Source organism: Anticarsia gemmatalis, chromosome 22, assembly GCF_050436995.1.
Source record: "Anticarsia gemmatalis isolate Benzon Research Colony breed Stoneville strain chromosome 22, ilAntGemm2 primary, whole genome shotgun sequence".
Lineage (NCBI taxonomy): Eukaryota > Metazoa > Arthropoda > Insecta > Lepidoptera > Erebidae > Anticarsia > Anticarsia gemmatalis.
In genome coordinates this window covers 2,783,824-2,808,756 of record NC_134766.1, presented here as the reverse complement: position 1 = coordinate 2,808,756, position 24,933 = coordinate 2,783,824, and the positions used below count along the sequence as shown (strand labels likewise).

At 36.5% G+C, this 24,933-nt stretch overlaps 2 protein-coding genes across 2 annotated transcripts; one reads left to right on the top strand and one right to left on the bottom strand.

The window, feature by feature from the left end:
- Window positions 1-222: 222 nt before the first annotated feature.
- LOC142982793 (uncharacterized) lies at window positions 223-21,542 on the bottom strand. The gene is made up of 15 exons (XM_076129476.1): window positions 21,390-21,542; window positions 21,078-21,281; window positions 20,686-20,879; window positions 17,252-17,453; window positions 16,204-16,302; window positions 15,683-15,846; window positions 15,245-15,370; window positions 11,533-11,707; window positions 9,095-9,169; window positions 8,231-8,285; window positions 7,088-7,161; window positions 2,839-6,289; window positions 2,392-2,491; window positions 2,166-2,309; window positions 223-1,815 (listed from the first exon to the last, which is right to left on the bottom strand). Exons 1-15 carry the CDS (start codon window positions 21,540-21,542, stop codon window positions 1,653-1,655), a joined length of 5,379 nt encoding a protein of 1,792 aa, XP_075985591.1. The 3' UTR covers window positions 223-1,652.
- A 715-nt stretch (window positions 21,543-22,257) lies between these two features.
- Window positions 22,258-24,605, top strand: GlcT (ceramide glucosyltransferase). Its single transcript, XM_076129237.1, has one exon. The coding sequence runs from the start codon at window positions 22,547-22,549 to the stop codon at window positions 23,738-23,740; it is 1,194 nt and encodes a 397-aa protein (XP_075985352.1). The 5' UTR covers window positions 22,258-22,546; the 3' UTR covers window positions 23,741-24,605.
- The last annotated feature ends 328 nt before the right edge of the window (window positions 24,606-24,933 follow it).

Genomic DNA, 24,933 nt, shown 5'->3' with positions numbered 1-24,933 from the left:
TGTAGCATAGAAAACTCATCATTTAGAACATTATAGTCCACAGTCTTATGCAGCTGACAGTAAACCTGTTACGTTACAGCTGCTTTACTTCAGAAATACACAGAATTATTTACCTATAATATAGATTAATCATTCATGCCATGGCTCTTCTCAGTTGCTAGACTATTATAATATCAGCTGTTGAACACAAAACACTCCACACACAAAACAGATCACAAAATTCAAAGTTAATCTACGTACATAATAAATTACAGTCTGTAAACATTATGCTGTGCTTAACCTAACATTCAATTTTAAATTCATCACAAATGATATTCACTTTAATTAATTTTGAATCATATTTTTACCTTATTTCTATGTTTTAAACATAAATCACTTTTGGTATAAGTTATTCCAAATATTCTAACTTTAGAGCCTAATTAGGCTTATAAAATGCATCACAAGATTCTTATAATATAGATGCCAAATTCGGCAATTACAATTTCAGTAGTTACTTTTCAAAAACGTACACTGAAATCACAATTCGGTGTTTTACTCAGTTACTGAAAATATTTTAAATTTCAAACTTTTGCAGATAAAATGGACGTCCTAAATGCTTAAGTTTTGTTTAATTCTTTCTATATAATATGTTAAATTAATATATTTCTATACAGTTTCACAAAAGATGCTGATTGATTTAGTAAAATTGAAATACCATATTTAAGTAGATATTTTAGCTGGACAGTGAATAATATGTACCTGTTTACAACATTTATTTAAGTATTGAAAATTCGAAACATCAGTACAGTCAACTTGGGTAACTTGAATCATTTGGGTAACATTGAACGTGGGAATTTGAACTAGTTTCTATTATTTTTTCATATCAAACCAACACAATTGATAAAAGTTTGCAAAACTATAATGAATCATTATCAATTGTGTTGGTTTCATATGAAGAAATAATCGAAACTAGTTCAAATTCCCACGTTCAATGTTACCCAAACTATTCAAAGTTACCCAAGTTGACAGTACTATAAGTGTATATATTTATTAGTATTACATACATCTACTATAACATCTAAATGATCTAAGTTTGATCAATATTTATTCATTTTACAGACACTGAAATAACAGTCTTTATAATGCAAAATCTTGCTATAGAGAGCAATATAAATACAATAAAAATCAGTCATATTATTTTTGGAATAGTCTTATTCGATATTCGAGACCAAAAGAACTTTGTTACAGTAAATAGTTGCCGCCAAACAACTTGAACACAAATTCCTGTAGTATACAAACCGAATGTGATTGTGAAAAGGACACTCGATTGATTGATCTACTAATCGGACGTTAGAAGTATATATTGTTTATTATAGTAAGAAACAGTTTTCATAGTCGCACCCTTAAACTTCATTTTAGGGGTGAGTTTAAAACTCTTTCACTCAAATATATATTATTTTGTTTTGCTTTGTGAGGATCTAGGCTTTATGTCAATTGCCGCCAATAATACAGTATTAAATAAATCAAAAAATATTTTTTTACACTTTTTTTTCGACTGTTAAGCTAATTTTGGAACAAAATTATTGGCGGATTTTCTTCTTTTTTTCACTATAATGTAGCTAAACTATTCAAGTTGTTTGGCACAACTATATAAAAATTATTGTCCAAAAGATCTACGATTGTTTTCCAGCGTTAGACACGTGTGCCCTGCATTCTCTTCGCACATCTTCTTTGAGCAACTGTACCATTGTGTTCTTTCGCTTACAGTCTTCCCCGATAATAATCGCCGAGTTTTCTTTAAATTGTTCAAATATATCTACGTTTTGCGCTTCAGTCCTAGAGTAAATAAATACTAACTTATACTACGAACTAAAATATTGTTCCATTTATTCGATTTATTGCGCGCTTATAGGATTATCTAGTTTTTTAAATATTTGGAAGGAACAGTCAGCTCCAAACCAACTGCTTTTTTATACGTTGTTATGTCAAAATTATTTATAATTTTGTATTAAATTTTGTTCATTTGGATAAATACCTAAACGATATGAATTTCAATCAATGTCAAAGGAGTCAATAGAATAATTATGGATGTTTGAGAATATAGGGTTTCGAAAGTTTGTATATGATGTTCAGCGACCTTATGTGGTCTATTATTCGTGTGTAAATTCGGGTGTGGTATAACTTACTTTTTTTTAAGTTCGTAGAAACTACGGTCCAGTATTTTAATAAAGTTTGAAATAATATCCGCCGCGGTATTCTTGTATAACTGTTGAGTTCTCTCGTTATGCTCTGTAAGCTGTTTTTGCGTACACGCGAACAATTGCGCAAGCCTGAAACATAATATAAGTATAAGAAACACTACTTGCAATAAAATAATTTATTTGAAATCATTAAAATTTGGATAATACTCACTGTCTGCTCGTGTGCCGATTCATCTCAGAGAGAGTAGTTTCTAACTTTTCAAGCACGATATTTGTGGCATCTTCAATATTTGTTTTTATTTCAGCTGAAACTGTTCAATAATACATAAGTTAAGTGTAGCTCATTATTTAAGGTATTAAATTATTTTTCCTTTGCTTTGCGGAAATACAATTACAGGGGTTAACGTGTTCATAATCGTAGCGTGTAGTGGGTTCGAATCCCACCCAGGACCAATATTTGTGTGATGAGCACGAATATCTGTACAGAGCCTGCCTGTTAATGTCACGTTCACGTTGCCACACCGTCGCCACGTGAGGTAGGTGTCATACATTTCAATATTAACTGCTTGGATACGTAATCAGCGACGCCGCCATGGCGGCAGTGAGGCAGGGCACTGACTGTGGTTACAAAAGCTTTATAAAAATGATAGTAACTTACCCTCTCCGCTGCTTTGCTCGCCCCTCCTAAACCAATCATCCAAATTAACTGCCGTCCGTTCTCTTTTACTAAGATGACTCCATGAGTTATTATTCTCTTCCGAATTCTCCCTTTCATAGCTCTCTAAGTTCTTTTCAAGAGATCTTTTTGCAGGACGCACTCGAATCCTAGTCGGTGTACTTACAGTTTCTGGGACACTATTATTTCTCCCAGAAACCTCTCTTTTTATAACAACACGTCCAGATCTAGAATCATGAATCACTATTGGTGAACTAAGTCTGGACTGGTTAGATCCTGAAGCACTTCGTAATTTGTAAGGAACCGTTGGTCTTGCACCATTTGCAGATACGCTTCTACCATTGGACGTCTCAGCTCTTTGTGTATTGTCATTTTCACTTCTTTCTATAACTTCTTCGTCGCTGGACAAATTTTCAGATAGTTTGTCTACAACCACTGAGCAATCATACATTTTTATTGGAGATATTATAGATCTTGGTGTACATTTCTGTTGTCTGTGGGACCTTGCATTAGGGCTCTTTACTTTTTTACCGGATTTTCTGGTAGTTACGTTCCTATTGGCGCTTTTGGAAGCATTTCGACGTATTAATAGCGGTTGTGAATAAACACTATCATTTGTTTTATCGTCATTATATTTAGGTGCTTTGTTTCTCGTTGCTCTTGCTCTCTTACTGCTTTGTGTGGAGTCTGGAGTTTGATCTGAATCTGAATTTCGATTAGAAGGTAAGTATTGTCTTATATCTTCTAAAGACAGTCGTTTGACCGATACTACGGGAGATTTTAAAAATGCCGCACTAGTCGCCTCTTGATCATGAACGCTTAAAATAGGACTCGAAGCACCATCAATGGACTCGTTTTGGTTTATTTCATCGATTTCATTAGTTAATTTCTCAAAGTATTTTTTCGTAGAACTGTCCATATCTTCTGTATGTAAATCTCGAGGTTGAAATCTTTCGTTCATTTGATCAAGATTTGGCGGGGCCTCGCACGAGTCACCGTGGCCGTTGATACCCAAACTACCCATAGAATCATCAGAATCATTGTCTTCTGCGACCTCAATGACATATAATACTGGAGTTGGTGATGCAGCTTGTGGACGCTGTGACTCAATGGGCTCTTCTAAATGCGATTCTATATCTTTATAATGATTGTCTCCCAGTTCCGTTTGCAATATTTCATCAGGAATGATTGGCAGACTGTAGTTAGGTCTCTCGTTGTCCGAAAGTAAGTTATGAGTGGTGTTAGACTCTGTAATGGACGTTTCTTGATTCTGAATTATCCTTCTAAATTTGTTTACCAGACCCGCTGATAGTTCTCCATCTTCTTCGTGTAGATTCAATGCTTCCTCGACGACTAGTCCCGGGAGAGGACTTTCTGATCCGTCATTACTGTCAATATTCAAAGGATCTCTTAAATAATTCACTCGGGTAACAGAATTCTCTTTAGATTTCTTTGCTCGTTTTGTTTTTGCTATCAGATTTGATTCGTCTGATTCAGCAATAGGTTCCATTTCTGGGGAATAGACGGCCACATATTCAGGTTCCATCACGACACTTTCAGTTTGGCCTACAGGCACACACATTTCAAGTTCTACACTTGCATTCCTCATCTTTTCATCGACTAACTGATATGCAGGTTCAACTTTAAGTTTTCTGTTCGTCTTCCGGCGGGTCTTAGTTTTCTTTTTAGCATTTTTAGTCTCACCTTTCGGAGCAGCCTTCGATCGTTTTTGGACTTGCCTGCGCTTTGGTGCAGAGTTTCCATCGTTAGTGTTATTGTTTTTCTTAGAAACGTCTATCTTTTTCTGCTGGAAATTATCCTCGCTATCCGATGAGAAGTTGTAGACCTCAGATGCTTTCTCCACTAAGGTCACGTGTTCGCCGTTAGCCGATTCCTTCACTTGCTCGAACAATTCATTCATCTTCTTCGATCGAGGAGACGGTGTTACAAGCTGTTTAGATGTTCTATTACGTGGCATGCGAATGTGCCTTTGGCGTTCTATTTCTATATCCTTGTAAGGCTTATAAGCGGATGTAGATTTGGGAGTTTTCTTTATTCTACCGTCTGTATAATCTTCTTCTATATCTGCGCGCGCACTTACAGGTGAATCTTGAGCAAGTTGTTCATCTTTGGGAGAGTATAACTTACGTTTTCTTTTCATAAGAGGCGTTTTTATTTGAGCCGTGTCTTTGGTAACTTGTTCATTCTTATTATTCTCAACATTTTCTTTTGAATGAGCAACTATATTATCTTCAGCTGCTCGAGCGGAATTTTCCATCGATACGGGATTATTAGTTTTCTGATTATTTGGACATTCTACTTTATTTCCTTTGTGTTTCTTTGCGTGAATTGATGAAAGTTTTTTAGCTTCCATTTCTTTTGGATTGATTGGCTCCATGGCTGTTTCTTTGTTAGTACTACAAGCTCTTGTGGCCTTATCTTTGATATGTTTCAATGGAAGATTGTCATCAGAATCAGACGGATTACTGACAACAGCATGACTAGGTTCCGTCTCGTTGAAATACTTGCATATGTCGAAGTCATAACAAACCCGATCAATCATATTATTAAGACATTCAATTATTTCAATATTGTCTAAATCATTAGATTCAAGATGGCGTAAATTATCGTCCACCAGAAATAAGTTCTCTAAATGATCGCTGGAGTCGGAAGAAGTCTCGTTTATTTTCTTCGCGAGCGTGGGACTTATGATAATAGCCCCTGCGTCGTTCTCAGTGAAATGTTGAGAGAAAAACTTTTCAACTACATCGACATCGAAAGACTGCGTCTTTGCTGTATCTACTTTAGCTTTCGTTCGTTTGCGAGTAGTTACGTATACATTGGGAGTATCGCTGAACGCTTCTGTATTCGATTCATCGGACGTCGAAGACACTACTTTGGGTCTCTTAGATATTTTAGTAATTTTATCATCTGGCGTATTTTCAATTGCATCACAATTCTCAATCACATCTAGAGATTTCTTCTCTCCAGTATTTATGCCGCTATCTTTGTCCCTATCCTGTTTGGCGTTCAACGCTTCTTGTACCAGCAAGTCTACGATATTATCTGGATTATAATCTTTGGATTTGGACAATCGTTCTACTGTTTCGTTGATGACCGCGTCATCTGAGCCTATAGTAGCTACTAGGAGACAGCTAGGAGCGTCTTCGTGAACTATAGGAGATAGACGTCTGCCTTTAGAAGTACTTATACTATTTCTTGGTATCTCATTGTCGCTTTGTGATCGCCTGTTCGTGTCTAGTGCATTCTTGGTGTTATAACAAACGCCGTAAGGTTTATAATTGAGTGTGAAGGCAGTACGCTCTTCAGTTTCGCTCCCTTCGCTAACTATGGACAGTTCGGGGAGAGCGCAAACGCTTTGTGGCTCTTTATCGAATTTATATCGAGGTAAAGCTGCTAGCTTCTCGTGGAGCTACAAAAGACAGGGAAATATAAATAGAATTATAATAAAATTAAGTTTTAAGACATGTATAAGTACTGAAAATTCAAGCTGTATAACCACTCAAACGTCCGTGGAGACTAAAGTACTAAGTAATTTATCGTAGACTACTTGTTTTATCTGTTATTTTAATCGTCGATTCATATGTTTTCAGTAAAACGATTTAAACAGTATGACTGGTTATTACATAATATTAATTGGTGATAACGTTTCATAGAAATAATTAACATGCTTACATCGATTTGAAACAATGTAGGTATTTCAGGCTGATTTTATCGCCATTTAACATAAAAAATTATGTTGATTTTATTATTATCCAATACTTATGAATTAAACGTTAACATTTTAACTGCTGCTAACTGACGAATTTAGAAAACTAGAACTACGAAGGTTTTATGTAAGTAGTAAGTAACTGACATCACGCTACGACCGGGATAACGGAAGCCGTTAGTAGAATTGGCAACCGTACCGAATATTTTGTAGTAATTTGCGCAAGCGTACGCTATGATCTATAACACTAATCGAGAACACTATTTTTAACATTAACTTTATAAATGCCAGTCAAAATATTTTTATAATATGAATAGTCGAATCTCTTTTTCATAAACCGCACTCTTTATTCCTCTTAATTGAAACCAAATATACGATATATTTTTCTAACAAGTTGAGAATCCTAGCAGTAAGTAAAGTGAGTTTATTTATTTCTAAAACGCGAGCTTACTTATTACTCTCTAGTAAACTACACAGTTAAGTATTTAATTACAAACATACCTGTGCCAAAGAACTGGTCGAGGCCGTTGACGGCGACTGGCACGACGCAGGCTGCCGGTGCCTTACCATATACCCTGAAATACACATAAATAATACGTGTACATTCGCTAATGCATACATAAAGACACGTCTTCCCGGTCAGGAACTTTCTACGATCCTCACAAACTTCTCTTGCTTCATTTTCTTTTATACATCTTGTCATACAGGACCGCCGGTTACGAGTATACTACGCACCTAATATTTTTATAAATCAGCTATATTATCTATTATCCTCTCCATAAGTTTCCATTTACTTCCAGACAATAAATTTTATGCCTGCTACCACGGCGAGTGCAATCTGCGCCGAAACGTTAGGCATTTTAAGGTAAAATGCGTGTTCGCGTTAATTCCCGTATTCTATTATACATTAAACATGCAATGCGAGAGTTTAAAAGTTATGAATAAATTTTATTTATCCATCTTCATACTATATTGCTATTTAGGGATAAACTAATCGACAGATAGCCACTAATATATGTAGGTAAATCACTTTGTTAAGAAACATGTACTTCTACTTTTAATAGGTATAAGCAGAGATTGTAAATTATCTATGGTTCTTTAAGCTTGTGCATTAGTTAACCGTATCGCAAGGCTTAGGAATCATAATACTAATCTTAACTATGAAAGATTAACGAAAAGATAATTTATAATCAAACAAAATAATCCCAACATACTAACTTTTAAAAGGTACGATAATTTAAAACACATCACTATTTTCACTACATTTTTTTCAGCAAAATATTAGAAACAAAATAAAATGAAATATTCATAACAATAATGTTTGGTGAGAAACAAGAAAAATAGACGCCAGCTTTTAAAGTAGGTACTTACCCACCGTTCACACCATAACAAATTATTCTGATATTACCTCAAAACATCATCAAACCACTGTTAATAAACTTTGAAACAATTTAATATCAATAAGTATTTTAAAACCAATTTTAAAGTCAAATAAGATAGAAACGTACCTTCCATGATAGCGTTGAGATAAAATCAATAATCCATTAAGTGTGTCCCAGCATCCATCACCGTGATTTATGGTTTTCTGCGCAGTTAGTTAACAACAAAAATATACCACAAACAATAATTGTTTAAACAAATTACCTGAATGTTTCCGTCGTCTCACTTCCACTGGATGAGAAAACCTCTCGATATCTTCCTATAAATTATAAATTTAGAACTAATATCAAAGAAATATATTACTACCCTATAAAGTAGAAATATAAAAAAATATTGCTAGCAAAACAAATAAGTTGCATATTGCAACAGACTAAATATTCATGAGCGTAGACAATATTGTCTATTCCTTATTTTATAAAATTCAAATATTTTCTGCAAAATTATTAGCACAATATTTTTTTATAATTATTAAGATCATAAATTATTTTGTCATCGGCCATATTTCATTCTCACATTTGACGTAACAGGCATAAATCATCAATACCTGTGCTTTGTACAGGAATCGTATAAAAAATTACACACACACCGTCGTAGCATCTCGTAGAGATACGTAGCAAGCGTAGCACACATTGATATGGCAGACGGGACTCGGGAATAGGGGAATACTCGGGACGTTGAGATAATTTATCGCGTCCATTTTGAGAATACATTGTAGGGTTGCTGACCGATGGGGACGGTTAGCTGTCGTTATTATTACGTCATACGGTCATACGTAACAACGATTTTTTCTTAAAATTTGAAAATGAATAAAACAATGTATTGAGTATAACTTTAAAGAAGCAAATATTTTGTAAAGTATTACAATAAAATGGCTATTTATATATTTTTTATTTGTGCACAATTCTATCTTTCAAAATTTTCTTAATCAATACAAAGTACAGCTAAGTATGTAAGATTTAGCTTATTCTTGACAAAATTATAATTCATGAAATATCAACATTATTTTTAGAGCAATTTTTACTTTGGTCAATTAAACTAAATAAAGTATCCAGATATTAATTCACTTACCGATTGAGCATTATTAGTGGTATGTTCCGGTTCTTTAGGCGACAATATCACCTCTTTGTCAAGGTCCAACAATAGCTAAAAAGATCGTTTAAACATGTTTTAAAATGGGGTTACATTGTCGTATTGTCAATAACATAAGTAATGATGTTTCCCCTATCTATGTATAAGGGTCAATTTCACTTATGAGAGTCTATTATAAGTATCGTAATGCAACTCGGTCGAAACGTCGGATAAAGTCAAATAAAGTATCGTAACTTTTAATTAACAATCACGATTAAGACCCGTTGCGTTATAATATTACTAGCTGACCCGCACAACTCGCTTGCGTCCAATAAAAGAGAATGGGTGAAATTTTTCCCCGTTTTTTTCGTTTTTTTTTTGTTTTTGTAACATTCATTACTGGTACTCTGCTCCTTTTGGTCGTAGCGTGATGATATAATTATAGCCCATGTCCTTTCTAGGGTATCAAAATACCTCCATACCAAATTTCATGCAAATCGGTTCAGTAGTTTAGGCGTGATTGAGTAGCAGACAGACAGACAGAGTTATATTAGTATGGATTTGTACAAGTTCCAAGCGTTTAAATCTTTAAATCCATTAAAAAAATCACGCCAGTTTCCTACAGGGATAGGTAGACACCAAAGAAAGCCATTTGTTACGATTTCTTCAAAGATCTTTTGCTTAATTGACATCCATACATCTTGTTATACAGGACCGAGGGATATGAATAAGTCTTTGACAACCTATTCCATAGATAAAGTGACAGCAAATGTATGAAAACAACTGTCAAATATGTACCTACATGTACATGATAAGTTAACCGATACTTATTTAAAAGTTTTTTTGCCTTCCCATATAGGAGAAAGGCGAGATTTTGATACATTTTCTATGTACTTATTAAACCGAGGACTAAAGCGGGTTTCATAGTATATACCTTATCGGTATAATGAGTTAGTTTTACTAAAGGTCCCGGACTGTAAAGGGTTAAGAATCACTGAACCCGCTTACTTATTCAATAAGTCGTGAAACCGGGGCTTATTCGTACTATAATTAGAGTTTCGTAATAATAACATAATAATGAATATTTTCAATTGTTGGTATAAGAGGGTGTTAGTACAAACTTCGGTATTACTTGTAATTATGATATGAAACTGAAGATTGTACTTAATAATTAGCAAACACTTCTGAACGTAGGTTCTTATTATTAATAATTTAAAATGAAATTGTATTTATCAGTCTTTCCTATTAAGTAATTAAGATAGGTAAAGATATTATCAAGTATGTAGTTAGGTAGTATTGATTAGATCACTAAATAGAAGTACCTACGAATAGACTGGCGCTTAAAGTGATAATTTTAGAGAACAAGTGATAAAGACAATATCAAATTTATATATTTACTAGCTGACTCGGCAAACGTTGTTTTGCCATAGAAAGAAGAAAAAACATAGTGTCACATAGGGGTATAAAAAATAGATGTAAACCGATTCTCAGAGCTACTCAATATTATCACAAAATTTAATGAGAATCGGTCAAGCCGTTTCGGAGGAGTACGGTAACTAACATTGTGACATAGAAATTTTATATACGTATAAGAAGAAAGGTATAACATAAAAAACGGTCAGTTTTTTTTACTCATTGGTACTGTCATATTATAAGAGAAGCTATCCGCCACTTATCAGTGAGAAGTGAAACTCAAGCCTTATGAATCTGCTGTTAGTAATAAACGAGTAAAACGTATAGTAGTAGGCATCTACTAGTAATTAATATCTTTATAACAATGACATGATATAAATCATAGCTAGGCTTAATGTTCTCGTATATTTCCATAAGTGGTGCCGCTAAATTACATTCCAAACGTGTAAGTATGTAATATAAGGTCCTTGATATGAAGATGGCTAATAAAAGATATATACCTACTACCTACATTCTGTTCGCGACCGTGGCCGCGTCGAATAATTTCTCAGGGTTATATAAGTATCGTTATGTGTTATGTTACTAGGTCGTAAACTATGTGTATGCCAAATTTAATCCAGATCTATTCAGCAGTTTTGGGTAAAAGTAGCTAATATTATAAACACGAAAGTTTGTAAGGATTAATGTGTGTATGGTTGGAGTCACTCGTTTACGCAAACACCAATAATTCGATTTTAATAAAATTTAACACGCACACACACACACCCAGATACAATAAATTAGTGCACGGATTTTGATGTGGCAATTGGATCAACACACAGTATAAGTAGGTAATAATTTTTAACCGAATCTTCATGTGGACATAGTCTTACCCTCTTATTCATAAGGCTTATAAGGAGTTTTGTTTCTTTTACTCCTTAGCGAAATGAAAAAGTTAAAAACTACTAAAATAGGTTTATAGTGTGTTTATGAATAAGAGGGTAAATCTAATAAAATATACTCGGTACATATGTATTATCACATACCTGATACTTTTCCCCGAAGACCTTGGTCAAGGAGTTATCCAGTCTCTTCAGATCACAGTGAGAAGACAACACAACATTGACTTCACAACTCATATCTTCACCCAGCTTGATGCAGGAAGGTAATACAGCAGGGGGAGTAACTGTCTCTATTGAGAGACTAAGGACTTGGGATTCTCTGTAAAGAAAATTTTACCATAAGCGTAGCTACAAAGTGCTACACAGTACGTTATGGGACGTAGCTAGACAAATAGAAAGTGCTACATTTTCATCCGCTACGCGTCTGCTACGATGTGCTACAGTGGAGCTACGAAATAGAAAAGTAAGTAGTTACGAACGAAAGTGTTATACTTATCATAACTGATGTTACCTAAGACATTAGAACCTGGTTTCTAAGGTACATTAAGTGGTAGTTTATCTACTCAAAGCGTTTCAGCTCATATGAACATGACAGTCTGAATAGATAAGCTACCGTCAAATGTGTCTCAGAAACCGGGCATAAGTCATCTAAAATACATGTAAACATTTGTTGATTGTTTATATAACACAAATATTTGATCCTTGTTGGAGGCGAAATATAAGGACTTGAGGAGGCTACAATGACGCTTTTAGTTAAATATAAGTTTCTACAATATTTCTTATCCTTCCTCCCATAATATATCGCGCGATAGAGTAGATAGATAACTGGAACAGTTATTAAAGTCCACGTGTGAACCGCAAAACCCACAACCTGAAGATGCTCGTCGTAATTTATTCGACCAAGGAATATTTCTTAGTAAACTCACGGTTTGATTGAGTAAAACTGTGAGTGAGTATACGGAGCATTACACAAAAACACGTAATAGGGTAATGAAATACATCTAAATTATTCTGTTTCTTATATGATGAGTAATTGCTTGTTTTCAAAACTAATTTCCACGTGTTGCGATATGACCTAAATCAGACAGATAATGCTCTAATATCTAACCTTCAAAACGAATAAACGAGTGTTTTTTGCGGTATCATCAATTATTTTAGTGGAATCAGAAGATAAGATAGAATATCGTACCATCATCAGCTGTTTAAGAAGAGTGTGATTCTGTGAATTTGTGCATGATCGACTATCATTGGGGTGACCACCTTTTATAGTGCAAAAATAAAGACAACTAGATCGTCAGGGTGATAACTTATTTATGGTTTCTATGGAATTCCATGGTTATCTATAATTGGGTAGCTGACTGGGTTAACGTAAAATTATTAAACTTGCACTCGTAAGAGGTTTATCTAAAATACTCAGGCTAAATAATTAATTTCTTAGATAATGTTTAAATTGTAATTATTACAGACTGAAACATCTCATTGCCTGTCCCGAGTTCCCGACACGATTAATGAGAGGTCGGGCGTAGGAAAGACGGCTTTACGTGATCTCTGGAGGTCTAAGTCCGGGAAATCTCTGAGAGTTATTTTTTTAACAGAAAATACTTTTTGGCCCGGCAGTCGCATACACTACCGACCGCGCCACAGAGGCAGTCATACCTACCTTCATTTCACCTACTTTTAGCGTTAGTTTAAAAATGTCCGAGACTTTAAAAAATCTTGGTGAAACTGACAATAACACGCTATCCCTATAGCGTGCTATTGTCAGTTTCACCAAGATTTTCTTATAAGTTTAGTTTTCTTATAATGATGACTTGCGTCCCTACGCAAGTCATCATTGTAAGAAAACTATCTTATTAATATCACGAGAAGCGGTAAGTCTATCTATCAAGGTGCATCTTACAGGTGATAGATATCAATACAAACACTTATTTATAAGTACTTAACCACTGCCGTGCGTCATACAAGTGAGATCGTGTTGTTTGTCGATTCCGTGTTCAGATATCGCATTCAAAGATGATTTAGGTGCGGCAATACTGCTGCTGTAAGTATTTCACACTTTTTAGTGTCAATTGGAACAACAGTTAACCTTGAATGTACTGTTTCTATGGGAATTAAGATATACTTAAAAAAATGGCGACCTTCATACACATACAGACGGAAAATCACGCTTTCTTCTTAGAAGAGTAGTCAAAGACCAGAGAACATAAACTTGGTACGGTACAAACTTCCTTTGCTTCATTCATTTAAAGTTGAGTAACATGCTTATAAAATTTAAAGTCATAATCGAAGAATATACCTAGATAATCGAAATTCGACTTATTCATTGACGCAGTGGTAAAGGTAATCCACACTAATGACTAATGTACAAAAACATAAAAAAATTGACGCACAATACAACCAAATCCCAAACCACAAGGTAAATTTTAACAGAAATACACCGTACGTAACACTATCGTATTATTTAATAAGGGCAAAAATGTCCCATTATCTAATACTTCCAGTCAGATTAAATGCCAATAATTAGTCACCATATTTACCTACTTTCCGGGTATATTTCCAAACAGGTTATTATTCCACGAATAGGAAAATATCACCTATGGTGTGAGGATCACCTGATATTAAAATTCGCATGGTGACGCACATAGCAACACTGTAGTATGTACACCAAGTAAGTACACCATAATATAATATTACTATTAGGGACGCCGTACAACAGCCACTGGCTAGAGCTATAAAACGCTGTTACCGGCTTTCCTATGTGACGATTGTAGTGGCGGCCACCAGTGTCTACTATGTGTGTGTAAGTAAGTAATGTCCTCTTAGCTCTTAGCCGATACTCGGCGATACGATCGATGTCATTGGAACCAGTTGACGGTGCAAAACTTTGTTTATGGTTGTCCAAGTGTGTGTATAATACAGGAACATCATCATCTCTCATAGCTCGGTGGGCAGGAAACCGACACGACCATTGAGAGGTCAGGCACGGAATCGACGGGTATACGTGCTCTCAAAGGCACGGAGATCTACGACCGAGCAATCACTGAGAATTTCTAGGCAGAAAAACTAAGGAATAACTTTTGGGGTCCACATATGGCTTGATCCTGAGACCTCTCCGCGCAGCAATCGCATTCACTACTGACCACTGAAGGAATCGCATCAGGTGAGTCCATCAACTTCCTAGGGGGTGTTAGAGCTTTAAGTGGGGATGTTAGTCCATAAAAGGTTGGGAAACTAGATAAACTAAAGGAAACATGCCGGTGGCGGTGTGTGGCCGGTGGCCTTAACACATAATTCATGAGTCATACTACAGACAGAACAAAAGTGATAAAATATAGAGTATTTCGTTATCAATATTTGTTTTGCCGATATGGTGCGTGACTCAAGTGGGCAGGGGCGATTACCTGTGATACTACGATACTAGTATTAAATTTAGAATATTATCTAGGAACGAATCATCGATTTATGCTACGGATTTTTTGCGTATTATATAAGGAAAATGCGTATAAAATTATTGCGTTTATAACCTGTTGCTCACTGGTCCGAAAACGATTAATGGGTTAAGCAACATTTTGCGCAGATATTCTACACATGGTGGCCATGGTCGGTGGATACTTCTCTTTGGATTCTTAGCGTTAAGACACTTGACAAAGAAAATCCCTGTAATACTCAATTATATCTAATTACGATTGATAATCCTATGTATGTTGCTCCATGGCTGTGGGACCCTAAATATGCCAGTAACTCTATAAGATAGTTTAAACTAGTACAAAACAGAAGATACCCATAAACAACAGATGCAGACAACCAGCGAAACGGTCATCCATCCATTAGTCAACCTCATCTAAGTCCCACTTACCTATACAACTTGACAGTGTTAGTATTATCAGCGGTAACGACGAAGGTCTCGAACGACTTGTGGTTGGTGGAGCCGAACGCGTCCAACACACGAGGGTCCAGTAACACTGACATACACTTGGTAGTGCTGTTTACATCTAAACTCAGTAGTGTAACTACCTATAGAGTTATTAAAAGACAGAATACTATAGTCCACTAGGTAGAATAGGCACCCGGCTGAAGAAGACACATATCCAGAAAGGGTCCTAGTCAAGCGTGAGTGGTAAAAATCCTGACATATTATTTTTATTACTCCTAAATAACTACGGGACCCTAAATATGACAGCAACTATTCTATCTTACTCATAAATATGAGAAGCATCCAGACAATCAGCAAAATGGTCACCCATCCATTAGTAGACCTCACCTATAGATACTTAACCTGCTATGTCTCACTTACCTATATAACTTGACAGTGTTAGTATTATCAGCGGCAACGACGAAGGTCTCGAACGACTTGTGGTTGGTGGAGCCGAACGCGTCCAACACGCGCGGGTCCAGTAACACTGACATACACTTAGTAGTGCTGTTTATATCTAGGTAACAGTCGGTTTTCTCTGTATTCTGGAACCAAATAAATAATAAGATAATAAGATGCTTCTATTCACAGTTCTGCGAGGCTGGGAGAATGAATGTTTCACACAAGTGTTCGTCACACTACATCAAGGAACTAGGTACTGAAATTACTTGAAAATAATTTGCATACAGATAATTCAATTTTTTTAAAGTTCTCCCCAGCAAGGGTCACGCCGACGTCGAGTGGATATACGTAGGTGGTTCAACGCGTGGAATCCACAAAATGTTTTGGTTAAGAATGCCTGAAGTAAGTAGTAGTATGGACTGTGGTCTAAAAATCTCCATTAGTAGCGCAAAATTGCCGTTCATATGTGAGTGTGATTTAAAATAAAAACGTGTACTTACAGCAATAATAACAATGTCTCCGACAGACAGCTTTCTGCATACCACAGACGTGATGAGATCGCTCCTTTCATTATGTGCGTTCAAGAAATCTCTTGCATCCTGTAACAAACAACGTTCGACAAAATTAAAAAGTAGTTATAAAATACTTGTTTTATTATAAAATCCTACTTTAGATGCATTTATTCAGAGCTCCTGAGTCATTTTGAAAGGTAGGAGATATCGGGTTGAAATTCGGGATAAAAGTTATATTTTCTTATTCCTACTTGAATTAGTGCCGTTCTTGTGTTTGAAAGGTGAAAAACACAAGGGAAATCCTAGACAGATAGTATTGTACCAATCCATACCTGACCATTAGGGTCAGCGCAGACCAAGAGGAGCGCAGCGGAGAGGATTTTTTAACGCACTTGAAAATCAACTTTCAATTATTTAATTACAATAAAGTGCATAATTGCTTGAACCTGACAAAAAATGCTCGCGCGTCCTCGAGGATGCGCGGGTATCCCCGCGCATACTCGAGGACGCGCGAGCATCGTACGAAAAATTTCAATGTTGTTACTGAGTTTAAAGAGAGAGAACGTCATTTTTATTCTTCTTCAGTCAAAAGAGCAATTATAATCAAGAATTGACGACGATCGTTGACGAATTTTCACGAAAACTGGCCTGTTTAATGAAGAATGGTAACCTAGAAAGCTTTCCTCGCGCAGGCTCGAGCAGTCGCGAGCATGCTCGAGCATCCGCGAGCCATAAAGAAAATGCTCAAGACTGCGCGAGGATTATTCCGGTCTGTCTGCGCTGGGCCATACTCTGTCCAATAAAGATACTGCTACGTACAACGCCCTCTAACTATAGAAAGCTGTACTAACTAGACGAAATGACAGATCTTGAATCACACTACGAACCTAAAACAGTCACTATCGAGTCTTCACAATCTAGACAGTGACACTGTCATCAACCTAGTAAAGGCTATCCTATCTAAAGATAAAGATTCAGTAACCTTATAACAAAGAAGAACATAGTTGACAGTAATTCTAACTTTAATGTAACAAACCTGAAAGAAGTTCATCCAAGGTCGATGCAGGAAGATATCGACGACGCTGTCCGCGTACAGCGAGTGCGGGAACCACTTGGTGGCGGACGTGATGCGCAGCATGCGGTCCTGGCGCGGCAGCAGCCAGCGCAGCAGCGTCTCCATGATGCTGTACTGGCACGGCAGGTGGCCGCAACCACTCATGTACGTGGAAAGCTTAGTGCTGTTGGGAAAAATAGTATTATTTAAAACACTGTTAAGCTAGTTTTCAGCGTTTATTATTTCAACTGTTACATAAGAATTGACCTAAATAAAGTTGTTGAAAAGAATCTACTCGCTCCCTATGAAGTAGGTACATGGGACTAACACTGTTCATGGCTGTATATCACCTATAGAGAGCTACACTTTCACGTGACATTATGTAGGTTATAAAATTAATCAGATGCGCTCTTTTTATTGATATCAAGGATTATACTCGTAAGTGTTTTCCTTATATTCAATCAATATCTAACAAATTGTATTACTCACATTCCTATGAATAAAATGTTATCTAATCTTTCACTTCGCTTAGTCACTGGCTAGAGCTATTCTCGATGCATCATAATATTTTGGTAGAACTCTATACGGTAAAAAATACGCATTAGAAGATATGACGTGTTTTTTTACTCATATTTGAGGCTAGGTCTAGGTCATCGACCTTGCTGACTTGGTGATCAACCGATCTTGATGACAAACTAAGTAGGTAACTGAAGGTAAATCTGTAGTGCCTATGTATTTTTAGCTTAGTGCCCACTTTAATTCTCGCGACAAAAAAGCTTTAGGAAGAAAATGTACCTACACGTATCTCGAGAAAGGCCATATTAGGTATTATAGCATAGTAGCGTAGTCCCAAAGAGGGCGGTAACGCTCGATTACGGGTGCCAAAAAATATTTTTTCGGGAACTGTTTTTTCCTTGTAAAGAGGGCATGGTTGACAACAGAAGATTGGGAAAACGCTAACGAAGCTGCGGTCTAGTAGAGCTGGTAAAATATAATCATAATGAATACCTCTTCGTAATAACCCCTGTAACTTTTGTATAGGTATATCCTTTATTGTTTAAAAACGTGGGTAAATGTCAGGTGACATTGAAAAAACAAACAATACAGTCACATGCGGTTTTTTAACAAAAAGCCCCCAATAGGTATGGAATATGATCGGGTTTTGTCCGTAAGTCACAATTTGACTCAGTAGTAAACGAAGTAAATTGAATCAAGTGGATTAGTGAGACAAGGTAAATAAATATGTTATTTCCTTTGTTGAGTTATGTTACTCGGTTAACAGTTAACACCTACGATGTATGGACTAATTCAATTACTTAGGTACTGGGCAGAAAGCAGGATAATAGGCAAATTGAACATGATTTACGGCTGTTATGTAGGTAGTTTATGTAGGTAGGGTATGTGGATATCTACAATTATAATTCTTATAATTGTAGATATTCTTATAATTGTGGATATCTACAATTATAATTCTTATAATTGTAGATATCCACTGTATATCAGCTTAGCCTTTCTTCCAAGCTATGTTGGAGTCGGCTTCCAGTCTCACCGGATGCAGCTGAATACCAGTGTTTTACATGGAGCGACTGCCTATCTGACCTCCCCAACCCAGTTACCTGGGATAACACGATACCCTTCGGTAAGACTGGTTGTCAGACTTTCAAGCTTCTGACTGCTGTTAACGACTGTCAAATTTCTTCGAAATTGACAGCCGGGACCCACAATTTAACGTGCCTTCCGAAACACGGAGGGACTCGATATGTATAAGATGGTCACCCATCCACAAATCAACCTCGGCAAGCATGGCTTAACCTCAGAGATCGATCCGCGCGGCTGTTGTTAACTAAGCCACGAGCCCCTTTCATCATATCCTCATAATATAATTCTTATTCTTATCAAAAACAAAACGATTTAAACGCAAAATTCAAACATGACCATATCGTCGGACGGTAGTTTCTCTTCTCAATAGCGTTAAAAATCATATTAAAAAAATGCTATTGAATAGATAAACTACCGCTAAATGTACTCAGAAACCGGGGGTAAGAGCCAGTAAGAAGGCTAACTTACCTATCTACTTACTAATTTAGCTGTAATTTTGTTTCTCACGATATTGGATACTCTAAAATTATACAGCCTCAAAGTACGATACCTAGATCCGAAGAACGTGTTATTGTTGTGAAATCTCAGTACAAAAATGAAAAAGTCGATTATCGTGACTTGACCATTTTTTATCAATCTAGGAACTCTATCTACAGATCTTAAAGTATGTTTTTGGAATGGCAGATCTGAAATCTTTGCTAATCTAATCATATGGGTATCTATCAAGCGCCAAAAATAGATACCTACCACTTCAGAAACGCCTAGGTCATTACTAAGATAGGTAAAGTCAGCATCAAAAATATGTATGACACTGTCACATATACAATCAAACTTTTATGTGTGCAAATATCAATTTGCTACAATGCTAATTACAAAAAACAATGATTGTAAATTAACTTTCTAGAAAATAAACAGCATAAAATTAAATATTTTTATTATCTAATTAAAATGATTTTGAAAATTTGACAGTACCTACTTATACATATTTTTGACACCGGCTGTACTTAGGTCTCATCATTGTACACCAAGTTGCAAACATAATATTCACAATGAAGTAAAATTTTAATAATAGTGTCCTTATGTCCTGTTTTCACCTAAAATACTAAATAACAGTATAACAGCTTCGAGATAAGTGACAGATAACCTATCCGTGAGATAAAAACATTGGACAACTCACACACAGTCATCTGTTTCCAAACCTAGCAGAGTTTGTACTATAGTAACCAAATAACTGAGAAACATAGTACTCATAGACTCCTAAATACATAGGTATATAAATATACAATAAAGCTCATCACACAAATATTTGTCGCAGGTTTGAATTTGACCCCGCCACAAGCCGCGCTACGTGTAGTTTCTAAACCTGATTGATTTAGATAAGCAAGAATGACTAATAGTACAAAAAATACCATCCTTCCGGTAATATTTGGCTTACAAAGTGTTATTATCCAACAGATAAAGATTACACATATCCATTCTCATGATTCAGATAAGCTTATCACTCACTCTGCTTAGTCACAGGTGTTTTGTGTCATAAAACTGTAGTTTATTTAATATTTTTATGTAATTAATATTTTGTAAATAAAGTGTAAAGCAATAAAGTTTGTAAGGATGGTAGCCAGCAATGTTCTTTGACTCTACCTACTCAAAGGAAATTTAAAATTTAATGTAAGTATATTGTTTTAACGCTTCTAATTATAGAAGCCATTCAAATCAAAGATTTTGTGTAACCTTTTACTCTAAAATCCTTCCACCTAGTTGATGTTAGAATATAACTAGGACTTAGAATAGAGTGAATAATATAATTATATACTTACAAATACTGTCCCAACTTGCTTCTGAGAGCAAATCTGATCTCCCTGCTGGACTCGGAGCAGTACATGTTGAAGCAGTGCAGGATCTCATACCGCTGCATGGCATCCGGACCCTCAGTGGTGGCCAGGTCTAGAAGACATTCTGCTGTGTCTTCAACAAGGATGTTCGGTACTGAACTGTCTTTCTGACGGATTTCCTGAAGAATTGTGATTGATATATTAATGTATATTTGTACAGACTTACTACTACCACTATTTAATGGTAGTATTATTTAGAAATGAACTTAGGTCATTCCAGAATTAATAATCCAATTTGCTTTTACTTGTATTGAGAGGAATAATTATCTCTAGATAGTCAATTCATTTTTTTTTAGATATTTAGTCAAGATTTTTACCTTTACAAATCTAAGCAACAACTTCAGGAATGTCCACCAACATGGGCTGTGTTTCACCAAGTGTTTACGCACGGCGTCCAGCCAGTACTGTAACAGGCTCACCATCTCCTTACTAAGCACCCCCCATGTTTTAGAAGACGGTAGATTCAACATTCGCTCAAATATTACAGTTGCTATACCGTTTTCTTCACACTTATCGACATGCTGAAAAGTACGATATTTTAACATTAGATATTGTAGGTAATTTGTAAAAATATATATCGCAGAATTATTTCCTACTTTATCTAATAAAAAATATTATCAAACACATACTTCGATTTCCAAAGACCGAATTTTCTTGAGTGCAAGAACAGTCGACATGTTAAGCTGTATTCTTGAAGATTTACACTTGTCTGAGGCATCGTGAGTTACTGAAATGTATTCATTCAGACTATTTACTTCTTTTAACAACTTTGAAACATCCATTTTTTAAAATACAGCGATATTTAGGACTTCATTAGATAATTCAACTTGAATTGTCGCAAAATGCCGCGAAATAATTTAAAACGACGCTATTATTCTTTTGACGTAAGAAAAAGGATGTAATTCTTATGTTGGTAAATGAGCATTTCCTGTTTTAAATTCTGAGTCTGATGTGGCCATGTACAATAAAATTTAAATATCTTGTTTTTTAACTAATACTGTATGGAAATATTAGGAATTAGTGAAATGTTTCTATAATATAGAATACAATGCTTCCAGACGCATTTATGTAGTCACTAAGCCACCGTAACCCATTAATAAATCCGATGTACAACGTAATCCGGTGTATTCTATACGTTATAGAATTGATATGCAGCTTTGATTTGTCGATAAATTAACTTTCAATTAATTAGTTATTATTTTGCAGTAGAATTTTAATCAGTCATGAGGTAAACAAGCCGAAATTGAAGAAATCGATAAAGCGCTACGTTTTGTTTTTCCATCTGCAACATGTAATTTAAAAAATATATTTTCATGCTTTTTCGTTCTTAACAGATGTTTTTTTTTAGTAAAGTATAGTTTATTACGCAACATTCTACTTTTCTGTTGATTTATAAGTGGAAGTATTAGATTTGTTAATTTTTACAAGCATGAAGTTTAGCGTTTTGTTGTCACCAATTAGTGTGTTGGCAAAGAAATGTTGGCAGCAGTGACGCTTGAAGTTAGTAGTGTCAGTAGTGTGAAGGATTTTCGATTCGTTGCTCTGCGGGACTCAGTGGATAGATAAAAGAATTGACTGCTGGCACCTGTTAGTAATGATAAAACGATATAGATAACACGATAATATAAAATGTTGAATCGTTTTGCGGAGTGCACATACTTTATAACACGAGTTTTATACCGCACATTCAGTTCAGTGTTATGATCGCGTCGTAGCGCACGGCTCTCAACAAAAAGCCAGTCGATATTATGCGGCCCGAACGCGAAAACTACATACGGATACAATTATGATGCCTATGGTGTATACTGTGTATGGGTTTGCCATATTTTTTATGATCGCGTGGGTGTGTCTGTGGTTACTTCACATAATGGCTTACTCCTATTCTAAGTGGAAGCTCCATCGGACTGTGGACCGGTCACCGCCGGAGCAGCCGTATCCCGGCGTCTCGATACTGAAACCGCTCACCGGGGTCGACCCAAATCTCTTCTCGAACTTGGAAACGTTCTTTACATTGGACTATCCGACGTACGAAGTGCTTTTCTGTGTGGAAAATGAACACGATCCGGCAGTGATGTTAGTGAACAGTCTCATTCATAAACATCCGCACATAGATGCTAAGCTCTTCACGGGGGGTGAGAGAGTCGGCGTCAACCCCAAGATCAACAACATGCAGCCGGCATATAAGGCGGGAAAATACCCGCTGGTGCTGATCAGCGACGCGGGGATAAGGATGCGGGACGACTCCCTCCTGGACATGGTGCAGCATATGAAAGAGGACGTCGCCATCGTACATCAGATGCCGTTCACCTGCGACGCGGAAGGCTTCGCCGCCGTGTATGAGAAGGTGTACTTCGGCACGGCGCAGGCGCGCATGTACATGTGCGCCGACTTCCTGGGCATCAACTGTCACGTCGGCATGTCGTCGCTGGTCCGCCGCTGCGCGCTCGAGGAGTCGGGCGGGCTGCGGGCCTTCGCCGACTACCTCGCCGAGGACTACTTCATGGCGAAGGACATCACCAGCCGGCAGTGGAAGATGCGCGTGTCGTCGCTGCCCGCGCTGCAGAACTCGGGCACGAGGTCTGTGGGCGCGCTGCAGGCCCGCCTGCGCCGGTGGGCGCGGCTGAGGATAGCCATGATCCCGACGACGGCGATGCTGGAACCTCTCAGTGAGTGTATGCCCCTGGGCGCCGGCGCCGCGTGGGCCGCGGGACAATTGTTCGGCGCGGAGCCGTTGCCGTTCTTCCTGGTGCATGTGCTCGCGTGGTTCCTCTCGGACTGGTTGATGCTCCGCTCGGTGCAGAACGGCTCGCCGCCGTTCACGAAAGTGCAGTTCTTGCTAGGCTGGGTATGGAGCGAGTGCTGCGCGCCGTTCGTGCTGGCGGCGGCGCTGCTCAGCCCCGAGATCTCGTGGCGGACTCGCAGCTACCGGCTGGACTGGGGCGGGCGCGCGCACGAGCTCAACCCCAAGCTCAAGTTCTGAGCGCCATCCCTCCTCATACTCGAAAGCTTTAATTTGGTGAATGTTTACGTTTTACCAGTGTATAATAGTATGTTTGAATGCGACTGAATTTGGAATGTGTGTTTATAGTTAATATAGTATTAAGTTTCTATTTTAATGGCGTTAGTTTTGAAATGAACAGTGGTTGATTGTTGCTTTTGTTTTAGAAAGATTTGTACATTTGTTAGATTGGGATCAAAGCACACTGTTACTTATCACACTCCTACTTATCGTAAATCGCGCGATAATGCGAGAAAGATCTCGACAGAATCAATGAGCTGTCATCATTAGATTTAGATAACAAAGTGATACAGGAAACCAATGTTAGCAGTGTGCGTTGAACTTAAGTTATGTCTCACATATTATTTATTTTTTGGTAATTTATTTTTACCACGGCTGATTAGTCACGTTGCATTCTTTGGAATTATTTGTCATGATTGTACCGGATGATTATCTATTATCTATGATGGACAACTATAGAGAGGTGAGTCATGAATTATCAGCTGTTGTACTCGACAGTGAGTGACTCATTCATGTTTGTACTTTAACTGTAACATACATTTAGGTATTTATTGAAAATAATCTTAATGTGAAACAAGTTTTTACCTCAATAATATTGTCATTCATGAAAAGATCCTGCATCTCATCAAGTTGTGAATATTCCATCATGTTAAGGACAAGTTTAGTGTAGGTACATGATTAAACTGCATAATATGACAAATATACGTACATATTTGTATAATATGTGTAATTCCCGTAATATAACAACAGTTGTATTTGTAAACTAATTCTAAATACAAAAAGTACAGGGTTATACTCTAAAGAATACATTGTGATCAACATATAAGTTATGTTTTATTTCTCATCTATTCCGTTCTACCTTTGGACTGTGGTTTGATAAATCATGAGTGTGTTGTTTACAATTACTGTGTCGTGATTACAGTAAAACACATGCCGTGTTGTTATTACACTTATATACTGAGCCATATATTTTATTATTCTTATAATATGTTTAGGAATCAATCGTTTTTGAAGTTAAAATAGGGATTGTCAATTCATATTACTTTTTTGTTTATACAAACAAATAATTATAAACAGATATTTTTAAATAGAAATCTAGTGTTTAAAAATAATGTTCAATCAATATTCATCAATTCATCTACTTCATAAATATG

Excerpts from the sequence above, each read along its gene's own strand:
- LOC142982793 (XM_076129476.1), bottom strand. The coding sequence starts at position 21,542 with ATGGATGTTTCAAAGTTGTTAAAAGAAGTAAATAGTCTGAATGAATAC. Across the intron at positions 17,454-20,685 it reads AGCAAGTTGGGACAGTATTT|CACTAAGCTTTCCACGTACA; the intron begins GTAAGTATATAA and ends TTTTCCCAACAG. Across the intron at positions 9,170-11,532 it reads TCTTCGGGGAAAAGTATCAG|CTATTGTTGGACCTTGACAA; the intron begins GTATGTGATAAT and ends CGATCTTTTTAG.
- GlcT (XM_076129237.1), top strand. The coding sequence starts at position 22,547 with ATGATGCCTATGGTGTATACTGTGTATGGGTTTGCCATATTTTTTATG.